The sequence below is a fragment of the Zasmidium cellare genome, assembly GCF_010093935.1.
Source record: "Zasmidium cellare ATCC 36951 unplaced genomic scaffold M409scaffold_24, whole genome shotgun sequence".
Taxonomy (NCBI): Eukaryota; Fungi; Ascomycota; class Dothideomycetes; order Mycosphaerellales; family Mycosphaerellaceae; genus Zasmidium; species Zasmidium cellare.
The window spans coordinates 209,607-227,667 of NW_022986968.1; the positions used below are offsets into that span (position 1 = coordinate 209,607).

Here is an 18,061-nt window from a genome sequence, read left to right on the forward strand (position 1 = left end):
TATGGAATCCTTCACACCCTCTTCAGCATGCCGAGTTCCGAATTGAGAGATTTCAACGTCCAGTTCGGTTCCGTTCTGTATGCCAACATATTTCGTTCAGATGGCCATGATGAGAGACTCGATGACGGAGAAACGGACGAACGGAAGTGCTGGAAGGAGGATGCAAGCATGGCAGTCCCGACATCGACGACTCATCTTCCTGGTCAACGGCATTGCAGCGTTGCTGTTCTTCCTGCCAAAGTCCAGCTTCCCTGGAACCCTTCGACGAACCCTTGCCTCGCATCTCTTGCCGCCCCCGCTGCCGCTGCCGCAGCATGTGATAGGCAGCTCGGACGCTTTCCAATGGTTCGATATTGTGCCAGAGAAACATCTGGTCTACCATGACTGCTACGACAAGTTCCAATGTGCGCGTTTGGAATTGCTCCTCGACTACAACAGCACCGATGCGGACGGACCTGTCATCGCCGTTGCTTTGATCAGGTTGCCTGCCAAAGTCCCAGTCACAGATCCTCGGTATGGCGGTCCGATCCTGATTAATCCCGGTGGGCCTGGAGGTTCCGGCGTGGAGAGGCTCCTCGAAGCAGGGGTTTCCCTCCAGAATCTTGCGGATGCCGAAAGGGACCCTGCCCATTCGCTTCCGGATGACAAGTACTTCGACATGATCGGCTTCGACCCTCGTGGCATCAACCATACCACGCCGACCATCACTTGCTTCCCTGATAGTATCTCGCGTCAAGCATGGAACTTGCAAGTTGAGACAGAAGGCTTGCCTGGTAGTCGCGAGGCCAACATGCATATGCTATATCAGCGAGCTCGCACACGGTCGGTAGGATGTTCCAATACGCTCAACGCAATGCCTGGCTTCGAGAATTTTGGCAACCACATCAATACCCCTGCTGTCGTAGCCGATATGGTCGAAATCGTCGAGCGACATGGTGAGTGGCGAGAGAAGGAAGGTCGAAGGGCCCAAAAGGAACATGATCGCTGCCATGGTCGGGATGCTGAGGCGTCTATCTTGCAGCGTACTCGCCACGTCAGGGGCGAGGAGCCCCTGCTGTTTTGGGGATTCTCCTATGGGACACTGCTTGGTGCGACCTTTGCTGCGATGCAGCCACATCGTGTCTCTAGAATCATCCTCGACGGGGTCGTCAACAGCGATGCATACTATTCGGCCGACCGTTTCGACAACTTACACGATACTGACAAGATTCTCGAAAGCTTCTTTCACTACTGTTCCAAGGCCGGCCCTGAAAAATGTAGATTTTGGCGAGAAGGTGGCGAAGTCGCCATACGAGACGCTTATCACCGGGCAATGGACGAGATCATGGAGAACCCACTGCCCGTTCCTGGTAACTTTGAGCGAGGACCTGAGATCATCACCTATAGCAACATCAAAGAGCTCGTGGGAAGGGCGATGTACCAACCTTTAGCCTTCTTTCCGACTTTAGCGACTCTACTGGATGATGTAGCCAGACGCAACGGTAGTGTCTTTGCCGAGCGAAAGTCGAACGGACGCAGGCCTAGTTACAGGACAAAGGCGTGTGAAGATGCTGGACCGTATTCATCAGACTGCATATTGCCTGACTGGGATGTAGAAGGTCCTTCCTTAGCCATCCTCTGCAGTGAAGCTCGGAGCAAGTCCAACATATCAGAGCCGGACTTCATCGAAATCGCGTCGAGATTGCGAAATCAAAGCTCAGCGCTTGGCGAAGTATGGGCTCAGTACCTCCTTGGATGCACAGGATGGAACGCCACAGCCAGTTGGGTCCCTTCAGGACCCATTACCGGAAATACATCTCATCCCATCCTCTGGATCGGCAACACGTATGATCCCGTCACGCCGCTTCGGAATGCGAAGAAGATGGCAGCCAAGTTCCCTGGATCTGTCGTGCTCCAGCAGGACAACGAGGGGCATTGCTCGTTCAGTGCACCTTCTGTGTGTACGGCGAGCGCGATCAGAAGATATTTCCAGACGGGGCATCTTCCTGACGAAGGTCTTGTGTGTGAGACGGATGAGAAACCTTTCATTGGCAGAGTCTCGACTCACGGGAGCAGTAACTTGCGGCTTTTAGAAGACATCTACAAGGCTGTGCAGACGTTTCGAGTTGTCCCGGATGGAGGCAGGGTGGCAATGTAAGGTCGGGTTGAATGGCCGATCCTCATAGATACACAGCTCTTGATGCTGTTATCAAAGTTGATTCTCGTGGTGAACCTCTCAAAGTATCGAGGGATTCATAGTGTTCACAATGGATGGAGGTCGTTGTGTGTCCCGACGCGCTGGAAAGCTGGGCCAAATAAAGTTACACACGAGGATGACGCGCAGGCGCTCTTGTGATCTCACAGGGATTCTCGGGTACATCCACTAGCGTAGGATCGACCTAACGGTTAAGACTGCGACCTTCTGCGCATGGTTAGAGAAAATCTATACCATCCCAAAATGTCGATCCGCAAGCGCAACGAGTTCCTCGACGGAGATGATAGTGAGGAGGAGCTCGAGAATGGCTATAATTCTGAGGATGAGGCAGGAAGAGGTGCCATCGCAGGAAATTCGAACAAGAGGCGCAAAGTCGAGTCGGAATCTGAAGCTTCTTTCGATGCGCTGGACGATGAGGAGGAAGTCTCGAAGGCAGTCGGAAAAGTGCAGGATGATCGATTCAACTTCGACAACATCACCGGCGACGATTTCGAGGACGATGTAGACGTGGAGGAACGAGAGCGGGACATCGAGCGATCAGATCACGACAGAATAAAGCCCAACAAGTCCTCGAAATCGAAGGCAGAGAAAGAGTTGGAGGTAGCTGAAAAGGCTGTCAGGAAGTCTGGTGTTGTCTACATCTCCCGAGTACCTCCATTCATGAAACCACAAACGCTCAAGCACTTCCTCGAACCACATGCACGAAAAGGTCTGGGTAGGATTTTCCTCACCCCCGAAGACCATGCGGCACACGCGAAACGGGTCAAGAGCGGCGGCAACAAGAAGAAGTCATTCACAGATGGCTGGGTAGAGTTCAAGAGCAAGAACGAGGCCAAGATCGCTGCGGAGACACTGAACGGCAACATCATTGGGGGCAAGAAGGGCAATTTCTATCGCGACGATCTGTGGAACATGAAGTACTTGAAAGGTTTCAAGTGGAATCATCTGACGGAGCAGATCGCCAACGAGAATGCCGAGAGGGCAGCGAGGACACAGCAGGAGATTCGCAAGACCAGGAAAGAGAACAAGGCGTTTGTGGAGGACATTGAGCGGGCGAAGATGCTGGAGGGTATGGAGAGTAAGAAGAAGGCGAAGATGGAGAGGGGAGGCGCTGCGGATGCTGGAAATGTTGAACAACAGAAGAGGGACTTCAAGCAGCGAAAGCCGCGAGCGGACGAGAGCAAGGGTTCGGCCAAAAAGCCTGTCGCTGAGCAGAAAGTGATGAAGATGATACTTTAGCATGTGAAGCTGCTCCTGCCTAATTGCGGCACGGCAACTTCCGGTTCACCTGCCGCCCTGCTTCATTTCAACTTCCGATCAGCTTCAATTGGCTCTGCCTTGATCATCTTGACATTGCGCCCACCTCTGACTGGCACTCTCTGGCAGCAACAACATGGCGAAGCGCCGCCCCACGGCCCCTCGAAGACATCAGCGCTCCTCACGCCCGTGCGTTGTTCTCCTTTGCCACTTCATGAAAAAAAAAAAAAGGATGCTGACTTCATACAGGGCGGCGATAGGGCGCGCCTCAGATGTAAAGACATGCTTCCTAGATCTGCCGGTGGAGATTCGTAACTCTGTCTACACTCTTGCGCTGGTCAATGACAAGGATCCCAACGGCTATGATCCCGAGATCACCTACACTCGACGGTGGATACCCGAGCCGGCCCTGCTTCGAGCGTGCAGACAGATTCGTGATGAGGCACTCCCCGTCTTCTATGGGGCCAACATTTTCCAGTGTCTTAGCACACACAACGCTATCCAGTTCCTACGGGGCCTGACCCCAAAGAAGCTCGCCGCCTTGCGCACAGTGCATTGTACTTTGTCTAGCGGGAACTTAAGCGCAAATTACTTTGCGAATCTCAAAAGCCAAATGCAAAACATTGTCGGAATATTTCGAGGATCGAGTCTCCGCTACGACGCCATACAGGTAGCAATCCTGGTCGCGGGAGAGGACCACTGCCGTTTTGTTTTGTGCCACGAGTTGGAGGACTACGAGGTGCGGATTGTAGGGTGCAGAGACATGCTCGTGCAAAAGTGAGGCGCATGGCACTCACATGCGGGTGGAAAGGAGAATTGAAGCGAAAATGGGCAAGAAGCCTACAATGAGTTTCTTCAGAAGGGATGGGCTCGACCGACGGATTGATTCATGAGTACAGACAGCAGACTCTATCACGATCATGAAATACCGTTTGCTCTCTTGGCAAGCATGAAGTCCGTGGAATGATCTCCTAGCAAGTCTGAGTGATGGCGCGGCCGACGAACTGCTGTCTTGGCTCTCGTAGCTGAGCTTTGCCAGCCCTACACCAGCTCAATCGATACACTCTCCATCTCCCGATCCAAACGCGTCCATGTCAGCGATCAACCCGGGATATGTAACACCCGCAGCTCGAGGTTTCTTGCCTGCGATGGCAATTTGTTTCGAGAGCCGTGGCGAAGTATGCGGAGTTAGACAACAATTCCACAGAATGACAACTCTATTTTTGTGGTAGTCTCGGCCCAGGATCGCTCCGCTTCTCGCTACTGTCAAGCACGTACCGTTCGTTGTCAGCTTCAGCTGTACCTCCCAGCCGTCGGCCACTCACTGCAGCGCATGGCGTGGGCGCAGCACCACTCTCCTCGTGGCTGGCCATGTAGATCTGCTTGCAGGCGGATGCAGTAATCCATCATCAGTCGTCAGACACGTAAGGCTCCCAATCTTTCTCTCTCTTCTAGAACACTACCCACCCTCTTCGTTGTATGCCGGACTCCCGCTCCAAAGCGTCTTCCAGCTCCACGGGCGCAATGGGCAAGCGTATCGTCTATACCAAGATCACGCCGCTGCCGAGCAACGTCCCCCGTCAGCTTGCGATCGAGCTGCTCCACAGCCATGAGGAAGTCATCGAGCTGAATCCGCTCGTGACGGGTGTCAAATCTATCGAGGCGCCTCGAGGTGAGACATGATCATGCTTGCGACGCCGTCGTAGCTGACGTGAACAGATGCGCCCAACGACGAGTACTTCTCACAATGGTACGAGATCAGCGAGATCATCACCTGGGGTTTCGGCCTCCGGAAGAAGATCGCATTCAAAGGCGTCTTCCACAATCAACCCTACGGACTGCAATCGCATGTATACGCGCCGTTCGGAGTCGACTTGCGCAATAAGTACAGCATTGGGGGCAATCAGCCAGGCGAGCCGCGCAAGACGAGGGAACTCGGGGTCGATACACCACAGGACGGGCTGTACTTGAGGGAAGATGTGGAGATCGTGTGCAATCTGGCATTGGCGAGCTTTGTCAAGAAAGAGACGAAAGAGGCGACGGGCAAGATGATTCAGAGACTGGCGCGCAAGGCAGAATTGCTAGACGAAGGCAAGCTGCATGCGATGTTTGAAAACGGGCGATTGAAGACGTCGAAACCTAGCGGACAGAGTGATACCGATGGGAGTCAGCCGACGTCGAGCCCTCCCGGCAGCCCAAGTCCGTCCATGATGTCTGGATTTGCGCCGCCGAGGACACCACGTTTGGACAAGAAAGGGTTTGGCAACTATCATGACGTGGCGATTGCACGACAACAGAGCCAGCACAGCCAGCACAGCAGAGCGAGCCAGTATCTGCCTGTATATCAACAATCAGGTTATGGAGGGCCAGAGTACGGGCAAGCTGCTCCTGGAGCGCCCATGCCCATGATCAACGAATTGCCTGCATCATTTCAATACACACAACATTCGCCAGGCCTCCAACCAGGTCAATTCAAACCGCAACAAGAGTTCCGATCCGAACTCCCCGGCGACAGCAGCTTCAGCACCGGCACACCCTCACCACAACCATCCCCCAACCTCGCCCAACCCGACACAAAACCACCAGGAAACCAGTACCGCGTCCACGAATACCAAGCCTATCCACCCCCGACACAACAACACCCCGCTGACCGCGACCACCGCAACAGCTCCCTAAGCGCCCCCGGATCCGACTACGGCCGCTCAAACAGCTACGGCGGCCAAGGCTCCAACATCGCAGACTGGCAACAAGTCGTCTCGAACTCCAGCCAAGTAAGCGTAGGCCGACAATCGCCCTACGACCAAACCTCCCGACCCAGCAGCAATCTCGTCCCAGACCACCAACGCTTTTCCCAGCTTTCGATCCAGCAAACCCCGCCTCAGGAGAGCTCACGACCCGCTTCCCAAAACTATGCGAGGACATCGGCGAGCACGAAGTGTCCTGTTTGTGGATTGTTTGAGGGGGATGAGGCGGCTGTCAGTCATCATGTCAGTAAGGCGCATTTTACTTGAGTGTCTGGAGAGGGTTTTAAAAGTTGGTTTTCTTGACGGCAGATGTTGAGGATTTTGATGAAGTGAGCGATGGCGCAGTGTCAGTATGTGTACCTCTTTTTAACGATTTGACGGACGCTTTGGGAGATTATGCGGACGAATTAAGAGATTATGTGGTTTGGTGGATTGATGAAGTCGGGATGAGGATACCCTTCTGGATAGTTACGATTGTACTTCTCTTCGATGTTGTGGATACCTATACTACGAGGAAGTTCGTTTTGTATGATGATGAATTTTCATACCGTTTCACAACATCCCGTTCATCTCTCATGGAGTCTTGCTACCGGTGCAAATGTTGCCCTTGATGATGATGTTGCGAGCGACATATCTCCCCATCAACGAGGAAGGGATGGTTTACGAAGTGGGTCCTCCTCCTCGGCAGCCTTCCGAGCCTCAACTTCACCTCCTACCAAACGAATCTCCCACCTCCAGCACAAACCCCCTCAACCCTCTCAAACCCCTTCCAAAACCATGGACCTACCCACCTTCGCCAAAACCCACACCTCCCAAATCACCGCCACAATCGGCCTCGTCACGTACGCCAGCGCCCGCAAAAAACTCACCCCGGCAGGCATCCTCGCGGGAATCTTCGTCGCGGGTGTGCATATGGTGCATCCGTGGCCGGCGTTTTTCTGGCTTTTGATGGTATTCTTTTTGTTTGGGACGGGGGTTACGAGGGTATGTATCACCACCCTCGTGCTGGGTTGTACGATGGGGCCGGATAGGAGCGGGTAGCGGCGTTGATGGGAGTACATGTGCTAACCTTTGAGATGGATGTATAGATCGGCCATCACGCGAAAGCGCATCTAACGCAGTCCTCCACGGGCGGTACAGGTGGTGAGGGCGCAAGGCGTTCCGCACAGGTCTTCGCTAATTCTGGCTTTGCGTGTGTCCTTATCCTCCTGCATGCCTGGCTTTTGAACAGCACGCCGTTCATCTCTTCGAACATAGCTTTATCATCTGGACCGTACCTCCCTGCTCTGGAGAAGCTCCTCCCGATCGGCATCATCGCGCAGTACGCGGCCGTGGCGGCCGATACGTTCAGTTCGGAGCTGGGGATTCTGTCGCGCGGGGATCCGTTCATGATCACGGCGCCTTGGAGGAAGGTGCCCAAGGGGACGAATGGAGGTGTTTCTGTCGATGGGCTGGCTTACGGTGCGCTGGGGAGTCTCCTATTGACTCTCGTCGCTGGCGCGGCGATATATCTCGCTCCGCCCAGGGAGGTTCTGGATGTCAGGACGGCGGGTTTGCTCGTGGCTGCTGGGCTCGCGGGGAGCGTGATTGATTCGGTTCTGGGCGCGGTGGTGCAGGTTACTGTTACGGATAAGAGGAGTGGGAAGGTTGTTGAGGGGGCTGGGGGCCAGAGGGTCAAGGTGCTGCCGGATGGGACGAGGGTGCAGATGGGGACGGATTTGTTGACGAACAATGGGGTCAATTTTTTTATGGCGGCGCTGGCGAGTTTGGGTGCTATGGGTGTTGCGTATGTGTTTGATCTGGGACTGAGGTCGTAGATGGTGTAGCGTCTGAAATTTGTACGATTAGCTCTTTTCTTTCAGTTTCTCGCTCGAGGAAGACACGATATGGCGTTGATCAGAGGGCAGTCAAAGGCATGTTCGAGCACGAGAAGCCTTGGTACTCAGTGCTACTCAATCGCAGGTATACCAAATCGCCCAGCTACCCGATGAAGAGGCCTCCTCTCGACGTTTCGATGCATTCGCTAGCCATATCATGGATATCACTCCCCTGAGCACACGCCATAGCTCATCAGCTCGTTCAAGCCTCATCCTTAACGACCTTCTTCTCCTCCACATCGTCCTCATCAGCGGGGCTCATCTCCTTCCCAACCTTCTTCTTACACTTCTTCTTCGCGGGAGTCTCCTCATCTATTCACAAAGAAAAGAACCATCAGCAAAAAAGCCCCCTCACATGCCAGCGCCGCCACTTCAAACTCACCGCCAGCCTTGCGCTTACGCGCGATGCCCTTCTTCACAGGAGTGCCACCGGCAGCGCTGGCGCCGCTGAAGGTGTTTTCGATTTTCTTGCGGGTGTGCGACCAGTTGTCTCGCGCACTCTTCGCCGTTCCGTAGTCGGTTTCGGCGGCGACCTTGTCCCAGTCGATCTTGGAGGAGCGGGGATATGTTAGCGAATGTTTGAGGGTAGTGGGAAGGGGAAACCAACGTCAGCCGTCGTGTTTCGGACCACGGCGATGAGGAGAGCCTGCTGGCGGGCGTTGAGTGTGAGTGACATGTTGGATTGGTGTGACGGTTGGGTTGTGGATTGGTTGAGGATTGTTCTGTCGGTGGAGGATGAGGTTGTGTGGTGGAAGAAAGTTCAGTTCAGAATTTTGGAAAGTAAAAGAACCAGAAGACTAGGTAGATAAACGCCAGCTTCGCTCGTCACTGGCATCGAAGAGTGAGCACGTTTTCAAGTGAAGCATTCCACACGAGAACGTTCTCCTCACTCCTAGTGAAATCCGTGATCTGCTCATCATCGTCATGCAGCCTAGTTCAAACCACCCTCATCGCTCTCATCCTCCGGCTTGATGAGACCCGTACCCTCCTCATCGTCCTCCTCAGCCAGCGGACTATCCTTCTTGGCCTTCTTGCTCTTCGAGGGCGTCTCGTCCTCGCCTAGAAACCTCATTAGCCTCATCCTCAACGATAAATCACACATGATCTTGCGTACTGGTCTTGCGCTTCTTGGGAGTCGCCTTCTTCTTGCCGCCTGTCGCAGGAGTGCCGGCACCGTCTTCGCCGTCGGTGGCTTTGACGACGGCGGTGATCTTGTTGCGGACCGATGGCCACTTGTCACGGGCTTGCTTGGCTGTGTTGTAGTTTGCCTTTGGTGCGACGGCCTTCCAGTCGATCTGAAAGGACGGGGTTAGTGGGTTGATATGAAGGGAGAGGGGGAATCGTACGTCGGCTTTCATGACATCGATGACGGCGCAGAGCAGCTCTTGCTCGCGCGCGGTGAGGTTGAGAGTCATGTTGGTGTGAGTTGCTGAGTGTGTCGAGTGTTGGATTTGAGTGTAGTTAGGGGGTATGTTTAGAGACTTTGCGTCAGAGGTGTCAATGTAGAAGAAGATGTTCTGTTCTGGAATTCACGGAGCTTAAGTAGATGAGACAAACGCTGCCAAAAAACTTCACATGTAGCACATGTGAAGTTCAGGGACGGTACCTGCTAGTGAAGGAGAAACTTAAACCATGTCGCCATCATCGCTGTCTGCCTCTGCTTTGACGTCCTCGGAGTCCTTCTCGCCATCCTCCTCGGAGCTAGAAGCATTCTTCTTGCTCTCCTTCTTGGTCTTCGGAGTGCCTGTCTCATCTTCGTCGTCTAGTCAAACATCAGCCAGGTCAAAAGGGAAGATGCACAATTGCAGGCATGTCCACCGTTCTTGCGCTTCTTGGGAGATGCCTTCTTCTTAGCAGCAGCGCCATTGGCCGTAGCACCACTGCCGTCGACACTGTCGAGGGTCTTGCGGACCTTGCGATACTCGTCTTTGGCGTACTTGGCAGAACTGAAATTGGCGTCTTTAGCGACGGCTTCCCAATTGATCTGTTTGCTGGTCAGCTCTTATGCTTCTTGCGCCTGACGGTCTACTCACCTCAGCGTTGCCCAGATTCTTGATGATGCCCGCGATGAGCTCTTGGTGGCGAGCGCTGACGTTGTCGACGAGAGCCATAGTCGATGGATGTTGTTTTGAGGGTTGGATCGTTTTTGTGTGTATTGCTGTGTGGTTGCAAATGTGCAAGCTGCATGTGTTGTGGAAGTCGGAGGAGAGAAGAGCTTCTAGAATCGAGCAAACGAAACGCTAGCTCGCGAAACCCAACAAGGAAGGTACGCGAATTCACATGCCTCCAAAATGCTTAAAGTGAAACTACGCTTGCAAACGCGCCCCGAACGAGCACATGATAAGCATCTGAGCTCACAAATGCCGTTCACATAATCTTGTCGGGCTTTGGTAGATCCAGACATGGACATCTCGTCGTATATGCTATCCTCTAGGGTATCCATATAAAACATCTGTAGACATGTTGCTCACTGCTTCAAATGAGTAAGTTGTTGAAAACGGCGACGTCTGTCTGTTGATAGATCGTCAGCAAAGAGATGAAGTGTTGCTGGGACTTGATACATCACATCCTCTTCCGCGGGAAAACGACCAAGACTATCTCAAATTCGACGCAGAGAATGAAGACCGCAAGGACTTGAAAGACAACAACAAGCGCATGATCTATCGCTGTCAGCTAAGGTAAATACTTGTTCTTTCTATCCATCAAAAAAAGCCACCATCATCGTCACGTTCATCACATCTCAACTCATCGAACGTCGTCGTCTTCCTCAACACCCACCACACCCTCGTCCTGTCTCAACGCCCTGCCCCATCTCAAGAAAATTCGACTTGCGGCAAATGCAGCAATCCAATCAGAGCCGCAAATGCAGAAATCCGGGCGACAACAACAACAACCACCTGCATCAGAACACGACTTCGACTCCTGGGTATCACAATGATTGTCGCTTTTTCTGCTTTCCCCCCTAAGCTGGAACCCCAATTTCAGCAAATCGACAACAAGCCGTCCCAAATGTCGGCATGAAACGAAAGGTGCGAATTTGTTTCCTCCTTCCCAAGTAGTAGTAAGGTTGAGTTGTCGGGTCAACTCAAGTATTAGTTGAAATCCGCAGAGTACGAAAAGCCGCGGAACTCCTCTTGCATGGCCTGCGAAAGCACTGTGAGATTGTTAGTAAAAGCTCAAGAACCCTTATGCACGGATTGAACTTACCAGACTGTACAGGCGTGAGCACAGGCGTCACGCTGGTGAATTCAGAATCGAAATTGCTTGTGTCGGCGCGTCCCTTGACGGTCGGCAGGAACGGTGCTGGCACGCGCTTGTAATATATATCCTCCCAGTTCACATTCCTGAAGAATGCATGGCTCATGATCTCCTGAGCGTCGGTCGGACCAGATCCAAGGCGAAGCTCTGGCTCGCGGGTGAGAAGCTTCTGCAAGATGGACACACTGTCGCGCGGCATGTGGATCGGGTATAAAGGCTCGTCGGCGAGAATGGCATCGTAGATTTCATCCTCGTCCTCACCACGGAAAGGCGATTGTTGAAGGAGCATCTGGTAGATCAAGACACCAAAGGCCCACCAATCAACGGCGCGGCCGTACTTCTTGTCCAAGAGGATCTCAGGGGCCATGAATTCGGGCGTACCGCAGAAGGTGCTCGTGGTGGATCCGTACCACATGTCTTCCTTGCAAAGACCGTAGTCACCAATTACGATGTGACCATCCAGTGTCAACAGGATGTTGTCGAGCTTCAAGTCACGGTAGATGACCCCGTTCTCGTGGAAGTACTTCAACGCCAGGCAGACCTCGGCGGCGTAGAATTGCGCTCGCTTGGTACCGAACTGACCCCTCTGGATGTGCAACATCAAGTCACCACCGCTGATGTACTCCATAACGAAGTAGATCCTCGTCTCGGTCTGGAAGCAAGCATGCAGATTGAGCAAAAATGGATGTCGCTCCTTGTTGGCGATCAAGAAGACGCGCTTCTCGGATCGTGTGCTCTCGACTTCGTCATTCTCGATGATGAACTCCTTCTTGAGCACTTTGATGGCGTACAGCTGCTTGGTGGTCTTTGTCTCTGCCAGCATGACCTTACCGAAATTACCCTTACCCAACACAGCCAGGAAGTTGAAATGATCGAGACCAATGCGACGACCCGTGCCTGGTGTGTTTGCTGGTGGGGCTGGCTTTCGCTCTTCCACCACCGGGTGAGTAATAGACACATTTGGTGGTTGAGACGTTGGCAGTGACACCTGTGGAGGTGATTGTGGTACCTGCACTTGCGGCACTTGCTGTTGAGGCTGGTACTGCTTGACCGGTGGAGCAGGCGCTTGCTGAGGAGGAGGTCGCTGTTGGTAGGCAGGCTGTTGAGGATAGCCACTAACTGCCGCATAGTCGGCGGGGTTATACGCCGGTTGTTGCGACTGCGGCGCGTCACTCTTGCTCTCCTTGTAGCCGTCGGCGTATTTGCCAGGTGACTGTTGTTGTTGCTGCTGGGCATAATCTGTAGATCCCCTGCTGTAGGGCGGCCTCTGTTGCTGATCTTGTGCAGACGTGCGCTTGCCAGTGATAGCAGCCGACGCTGCGGCAGCTGCAGCTGACTGAGAAGACTGCGTGCGCTGAGCTGGTGGACGGTGCATGCTGGCTTCAGGAGAAGGTGGTGAAGATCGACCGCCCATCGACGCCTTCGCAGCGTCCAAGGAGACGCCAGGCGGTCCAAACGAGGAGGTCCGAGGCGGCGCCTGGTCATACGAATCAGACATGCGATCTTTGCCGTACGAGAACCTGTCCTGGGGCCTAGCGCTGTCATCTCTCTGTGCGACTTGATCTTGATGTCCCGGGGCAGGAGCAAAGCTTTGCTGCGAAGGGGGCGGCGTTGGGCGGCCGGACGTGGAGGCTGATGGTGGCCTCAGAGTCTTGGGCAGCGTTCGTATCGCCTTGGTCTTCTTCAACTCGGCCAAGATCTCGTTTGCGCGATCCATGCTGATGCCGCAAAAGTCAGGCACAAAATGCACGCAAGCAGCGTGGCAAGTCAGCTTGCACTCTGAGCATTTTCTCGACTGGCGCTTGCCAAGAGGAAGCATGTAGCCACAATGGCAACACCAATTGGCACCCATGTTCGAGAACGCATCGAAGCGATGCGGGATGCGATGGTTGATCTTCTCCTCGTCCGGATCCGTCTCTGCGTTCGACTTGCTGATACATTTCGTAACGACTTTCGGATAGCATTTCTGGTGGCAGGTGTACTTGCAGTCCGCGCACTGCATTCCCGCAGTGTATTTGAGGAAGTCGCCGCACAGTGCGCAGCGCATAATGTTGTAGAAGGTCTGCACAGTAAACTTGTGGCCATACTGTTCGACAACATCTTCCTTCTTCTGACGAACGGCACCTTTTCGGTTGAGACCAACATCGAAGGGCCGTCGGTCCTTCACCTGCTTGATGAAGCTGAGAGTGAGCTGGATTCGGCCTACAGGTTCCAAGGAAAACCAAGCATCGATATAGATTGGTCCTGTCTGAGCAGCCAAGCCAGAGCCTGCAGGACCTCCTGCGGCTGCGGCAGTGGCGCCGCCACCCTGACCTGCAGCTCCATGGCCAGAGCTTGGTGGCGGCGAGAATTGAAGATCTGGTCGGGGTTGCGAGCCATCCATCTTGTCTGCGGTAATCCATCCTGCCTGGTTGAACTCCGTCTCGATCCTCTTTCGTCGAATCTCGTCCACAAGATCAGACAATCTTATCCACAAAAGGCCAATGGGCGTAGGGTGGTCGCCGCTCGACTTGTCGTAGACGGTGAATTCAATCTCGTTCGCCTTGTCCACGTCGAATTCATGAGTCTCGTCGGTCCATCGATCGGTCTTGGTGGCCTTGGTCCTACCCTTAAATGCATCTTCGACCTTCATGATCACAAATGTGTCTGGACCTCTTGTAAACCTGCCAGATGCTGCGTGGTCGACATCTGCAACGGCGTGAATCTTCACGGAGAGATGTCCGGTCAGAGGCTTTCGCTGACTTGGGGTGTCGAGACTGTCATCGTCGGCAGCATCAGCACCATTCTCGATATCCACATGCAGTCCTTCATATCTGCGCAGTGCTCTTTGCAGCAGTTGAATCTTTTGATTGCTCTCCATTCTTCTCAGCTCGGCTTCGCTCTTGCTCTTGCGGTCACCTTCCATCTGGTATAACCGGACCATCTTCTCGATACCATCTTTGTACTGCTTTTCGACGGAGAGCTTGAACTCGAGTTGGGACAACATCAGTTGGATTCGTGGACCAAGGTGTTGCGTGTCGTATTTGATTAGATCTGGATTACAGTCAGCACGACTCTCACATTCACCGTTTGCTCACTTACCCAGCTTGCTGTAGTTCGGACGTCCTCTCGGTGAGCGGTCGGCTGGCCCAGGAGGTGCGTATGGTGCTCTGGGCGGCATGAGCCCGTCGCCTCCACCAGCACTGTATCCCGGTGCCCGTGGATTGCCATAGTCTGCGCCTCCACCATGGCCATAGTCATTGTTCATGCCAGAGCCGGTAGAGCCACCCCGGCCATGTTGAGGCGGGGTTGGGCCTCCATTCCCAGAGACAGACAAGTTGCTCATGCCATTGCCCATCTTGCGCGCCTGCAGGTCCTGGAGCGTCTGCTCGAAGTACTGGATGTTCCGTCTGGCATCTCGAATGTTGGACTCTACGCGTGAATTGACAGAGGCATTGTTAGTGGCCTGCCGCATCTGGTTGGCCGCATTGATAATGGCCTTCTCGCGGTCGATCTTGCGGAGGATGTCCTCAATCGCGGCATCTTCGTTCATGGTGGCGGTGGTGAAGCCCGGCGAGGGCGATGGGACAGGTCGTGCCTGTATAAGATATGGAGAGGTCGACCTGCTCGGTGTGGATTGAGCGCCGAAGTAGTAACGTTGAGGTCCCTCAGGCACCGGCACGTGCGACCTGGGATGTGATGGCGGATAGCCGGAAGAGGGTGATATTGGAGCTCAGCTGGGCGCGGTCTGCAGAGCTTGCGTAGACACTCGCACGTGCCTCCGTATGGACGACTGGGCAGCAGCAGCAGGAATGCAGAGGGCTCTCCTTTAGCAGCCAGCGGTGTCCCGTCTCGAAGATTCCAAACACGGCAGCGAAGCGTGCTCGGTGGTGGTGTGGTTGCGGATGCCGCTCACGCCAGAAGATCAGGCTCACCAACGGCGGGGCACAGGCGGCAGCGGGCGAGGAAGCAGCAGCAGTGTCGAGCGTGTCGGCGGTCGCTGGGCGTTGCGGTGCTGGCGGTGGTGGTGCCGGCGTGCCTGAGTGATGTACCACCAGGTCAGGCCGCTTCTGACGTCGCTAAACGGCGATGGGGAGAGGCGTATGGGTGGCCGATGCTGCGCGCTTGCCTTGCTCAGCCACTCCAGTGGCGACGGCCCGAGCAGTGAATTCACCCAACGCTGCAGCAATAAGCCCAACTCGCGGTGGAAAGGGGTGCGGCGGCAGTGAGAAACACGAAGAGGAGCAGTCGGGCGTCGCGAGTGATGGGAGTCTGGAGATAGCACGCCGGCGTTGCCAGGCAATGAGGTGTGGTGGTGAGTGGGGTCGCCTTGGGCTTTGGGCTTTGCGTTGACGAGCCACGGAGGACTCTGCGAATGAACGACAACGAGCAAAGAAACACATTCATTAAAACAGTATTTCGATTTCACGCTGATACGCTGACACGCCTGCTTTCTACTGCCTATGCTGGAGCGTGTGCGACCGCGAATAAAAATCTTGTTGATGCTGTGTCTTGTTTCAAGCATGCTGCACCTCTGCGTGAACCAAGCAGGCCTGCAAACCAGGTCTCCGCTGCTCGGCGATCTCAATAACGACCACACCTCGTGCCACTCGTCTGCGACAAGCAGCGCTGGGGGCATTATCACGGTGCTGGAGTTCCATCTCATCATCAGGTGGTTGTGGCGACACGGTGCAGGGAACATGGCATTGCACGTTTCATCTTCACACGCCTGGCTGCTCCTCCTGTCGCAGATAACTTTAAATACGATACCGACCGGTTAGCATCGCAGATCGATCTATTCTCTGCCCTTCAGCTCGACCGAATATGCTATAGCTAGCACCATCCGTATTTCTCATTGCAGACCCAATCAATATCCTTCAAAGAGCCGTCGCCGTACCAGTTAAGGCTGGCGATGCTCTCGTGCTCGCGCTCCACCACTGCGGCTTTCGGATCAAGTGACCGAGCTGCAGCTAACGTTGCAGATGTTGGGTTCCAGATTGTGACTTCCTTCATATCCCAGAGGGCGGCCTCAGATTGTGCGACCTGGAGACATGCAGCTATCGCATGTACCACCTCAGTGTCCTCTAGCTTATCAGCGGCTGCAGGTGAGGCGGGTGAGAAGTCTGACAGCGATTCGTCTTCGATGACCAATCGCAATACATGAAGGGTGTTGGGACTATCTTCTTGGAGATATGTCCACACGCGCGTGAAGTACATCCAGATACGGGAGCCAGGCTTGTCGCCAATCATGACTCCTTTTACAGTTGGAGTTTTCCCATAGAGCTCGTTCGCGACGAAGTCATCCCGGGCATGATGCCATGCAATTGTTGCATGGTCCGGCACTATAGCCACGGCAATGCGATTTGAAGAATTAAGTTTGGATAGACGCTGGCGTATGAGCTTCTCATCGAGGGCACACAGCTCAGCGATGTCTTCGCTTTTCAAGAGCCGCACGCTCGCCGGAGTCGTTGTTGGAAGCGCAGGAACACTGACATGCGCAGAAGGGAAAGCCTGCCATCCTCGTAAGGCGTAGAAGTCTTTGCCGATGTCTGAGAAGAGAATACTGAAAGGGCTTGACTTGCCGTTTTCTGCTTGCCAATGCTCCATTGTTTGAGCCATGTCCTTCATCATTCTGCCGGCGTACCCCCTTCCTCTCTTGTCTGGTGAACAGAAGACGGAGCAGACGCCGTGACTAGTCACATCCTCAATCTCTCCATCTCTTGCAATAAGTGCCCTCTTCCTGATCGATTCACATCCACACAAAATTTGCCTTGGCCCATTACGATCTGGCTGGTATACAAGCACCCAAGGTGTCATACCATCATCTTTCGTGAGCTCCTGGCTGTAGAGGTAGGTCTCGCGTCGGACGTATGCCTCTGCCGGGAGAACACCGCGCCATTCCTCACTGTTGGCATTTTGTTGGGCGAGAAGCTCTTCTTTGGTTGCAACGGCCAAGTGAATGTCCGGAGAATCCTTGTCCGGGAGTCCAATGCTGCCCATATTGAACGGAGGTCGAAGGGGTACGCTGTATAGTCTATTCACGGGCCCAGCGATGGAAGATGGCCAACTGTTGTAAGTTTCGAGAGCTGCAGTGACATGTGAGATATCAGAATGTCAACAGCATGGGCTAGACGTGAAGTGCATCGCCGCAAGTCACAGCTTGTATAGCCTACATGATCGCATGTGAGAGCACAGGGCGTAAAGCTACGGACGGAGCTTTTCCGAGGATCGGCATTGGAATTCATGTATAAAGAGCTGGGACCCGATGGCCAACGGGAGCTACCTCTAGTGTCCGCTAACGAGAGACAGCATCTGACTATTTTATGATAATAAATGTAATCTGGCATAAATATTTAATAGACCGAGAGACCAATGTGACTCTTGACGATGAAATTACAGGTCGCCTCTGCCAGCAACGCATCTGCGGTGGCCCTGTCACATTCTCAGACTTCTGGCTTCTCCACCTTTGCTGAGATAGATCCCGTCGAATTGGTGCGAGCAACCGCGCGTGTTGCAGTCGCTGGCCTCTGCCTTGGAGGGCGGCCACTGGCTTGCACTGGAGTCGGACTCAGCCTGTGACGGCCACCAGCAACGAGGCCGCTGGCGGCAGCAGTGAATAGAAGATAAAAGGCCGTCACTCGCGCAGTGGCGCCTTCCTGGTCTGAGAGCCGTGCCGCTCTTGCTCTTGCTCTTCGAACACCGGGCCAGCCTTGCCGCCTGCACTGATCAACGCCGACGCCGCCGGACGTGCA

The 18,061-nt window shown here is 54.2% G+C and overlaps 10 protein-coding genes across 10 annotated transcripts; 5 read left to right on the forward strand and 5 right to left on the reverse strand.

The window, feature by feature from the left end:
- Window positions 1–27: 27 nt before the first annotated feature.
- Window positions 28–2,148, forward strand: M409DRAFT_67582 (uncharacterized protein; the record flags this gene model as incomplete). The annotated part of the gene is made up of 3 exons (XM_033817468.1): window positions 28–77; window positions 328–2,030; window positions 2,096–2,148. 3 exons carry the CDS (start codon window positions 28–30, stop codon window positions 2,146–2,148), a joined length of 1,806 nt encoding a protein of 601 aa, XP_033665751.1.
- Window positions 2,149–2,437: 289 nt separating this feature from the next.
- On the forward strand, window positions 2,438–3,433 carry M409DRAFT_24768 (uncharacterized protein; the record flags this gene model as incomplete). Its single annotated transcript, XM_033807383.1, has 1 exon — window positions 2,438–3,433. The coding sequence occupies one exon, from the start codon at window positions 2,438–2,440 to the stop codon at window positions 3,431–3,433; it is 996 nt and encodes a 331-aa protein (XP_033665752.1).
- Window positions 3,434–3,587: 154 nt separating this feature from the next.
- Window positions 3,588–4,232, forward strand: M409DRAFT_24769 (uncharacterized protein; the record flags this gene model as incomplete). The annotated part of the gene is made up of 2 exons (XM_033807384.1): window positions 3,588–3,640; window positions 3,701–4,232. 2 exons carry the CDS (start codon window positions 3,588–3,590, stop codon window positions 4,230–4,232), a joined length of 585 nt encoding a protein of 194 aa, XP_033665753.1.
- A 743-nt stretch (window positions 4,233–4,975) lies between these two features.
- On the forward strand, window positions 4,976–6,462 carry M409DRAFT_24770 (uncharacterized protein; the record flags this gene model as incomplete). The annotated part of the gene is made up of 2 exons (XM_033807385.1): window positions 4,976–5,123; window positions 5,171–6,462. The coding sequence occupies 2 exons, from the start codon at window positions 4,976–4,978 to the stop codon at window positions 6,460–6,462; spliced, it is 1,440 nt and encodes a 479-aa protein (XP_033665754.1).
- A 510-nt stretch (window positions 6,463–6,972) lies between these two features.
- M409DRAFT_24771 (uncharacterized protein) lies at window positions 6,973–8,012 on the forward strand (the record flags this gene model as incomplete). Its single annotated transcript, XM_033807386.1, has 2 exons — window positions 6,973–7,179; window positions 7,284–8,012. The coding sequence occupies 2 exons, from the start codon at window positions 6,973–6,975 to the stop codon at window positions 8,010–8,012; spliced, it is 936 nt and encodes a 311-aa protein (XP_033665755.1).
- A 262-nt stretch (window positions 8,013–8,274) lies between these two features.
- Window positions 8,275–8,748, reverse strand: M409DRAFT_24772 (uncharacterized protein; the record flags this gene model as incomplete). Its single annotated transcript, XM_033807387.1, has 3 exons — window positions 8,275–8,384; window positions 8,455–8,620; window positions 8,680–8,748. The coding sequence occupies 3 exons, from the start codon at window positions 8,746–8,748 to the stop codon at window positions 8,275–8,277; spliced, it is 345 nt and encodes a 114-aa protein (XP_033665756.1).
- Window positions 8,749–9,003: 255 nt separating this feature from the next.
- Window positions 9,004–9,487, reverse strand: M409DRAFT_24773 (uncharacterized protein; the record flags this gene model as incomplete). The annotated part of the gene is made up of 3 exons (XM_033807388.1): window positions 9,004–9,131; window positions 9,187–9,367; window positions 9,419–9,487. 3 exons carry the CDS (start codon window positions 9,485–9,487, stop codon window positions 9,004–9,006), a joined length of 378 nt encoding a protein of 125 aa, XP_033665757.1.
- Window positions 9,488–9,697: 210 nt separating this feature from the next.
- On the reverse strand, window positions 9,698–10,183 carry M409DRAFT_24774 (uncharacterized protein; the record flags this gene model as incomplete). The annotated part of the gene is made up of 3 exons (XM_033807389.1): window positions 9,698–9,834; window positions 9,891–10,056; window positions 10,106–10,183. The coding sequence occupies 3 exons, from the start codon at window positions 10,181–10,183 to the stop codon at window positions 9,698–9,700; spliced, it is 381 nt and encodes a 126-aa protein (XP_033665758.1).
- Window positions 10,184–11,164: 981 nt separating this feature from the next.
- On the reverse strand, window positions 11,165–14,862 carry M409DRAFT_36982 (uncharacterized protein; the record flags this gene model as incomplete). Its single annotated transcript, XM_033810650.1, has 3 exons — window positions 11,165–11,226; window positions 11,280–14,363; window positions 14,412–14,862. 3 exons carry the CDS (start codon window positions 14,860–14,862, stop codon window positions 11,165–11,167), a joined length of 3,597 nt encoding a protein of 1,198 aa, XP_033665759.1.
- Window positions 14,863–16,142: 1,280 nt separating this feature from the next.
- Window positions 16,143–17,309, reverse strand: M409DRAFT_67587 (uncharacterized protein; the record flags this gene model as incomplete). The annotated part of the gene is made up of 1 exon (XM_033817469.1): window positions 16,143–17,309. One exon carries the CDS (start codon window positions 17,307–17,309, stop codon window positions 16,143–16,145), a length of 1,167 nt encoding a protein of 388 aa, XP_033665760.1.
- Between the last annotated feature and the right edge of the window lie 752 nt (window positions 17,310–18,061).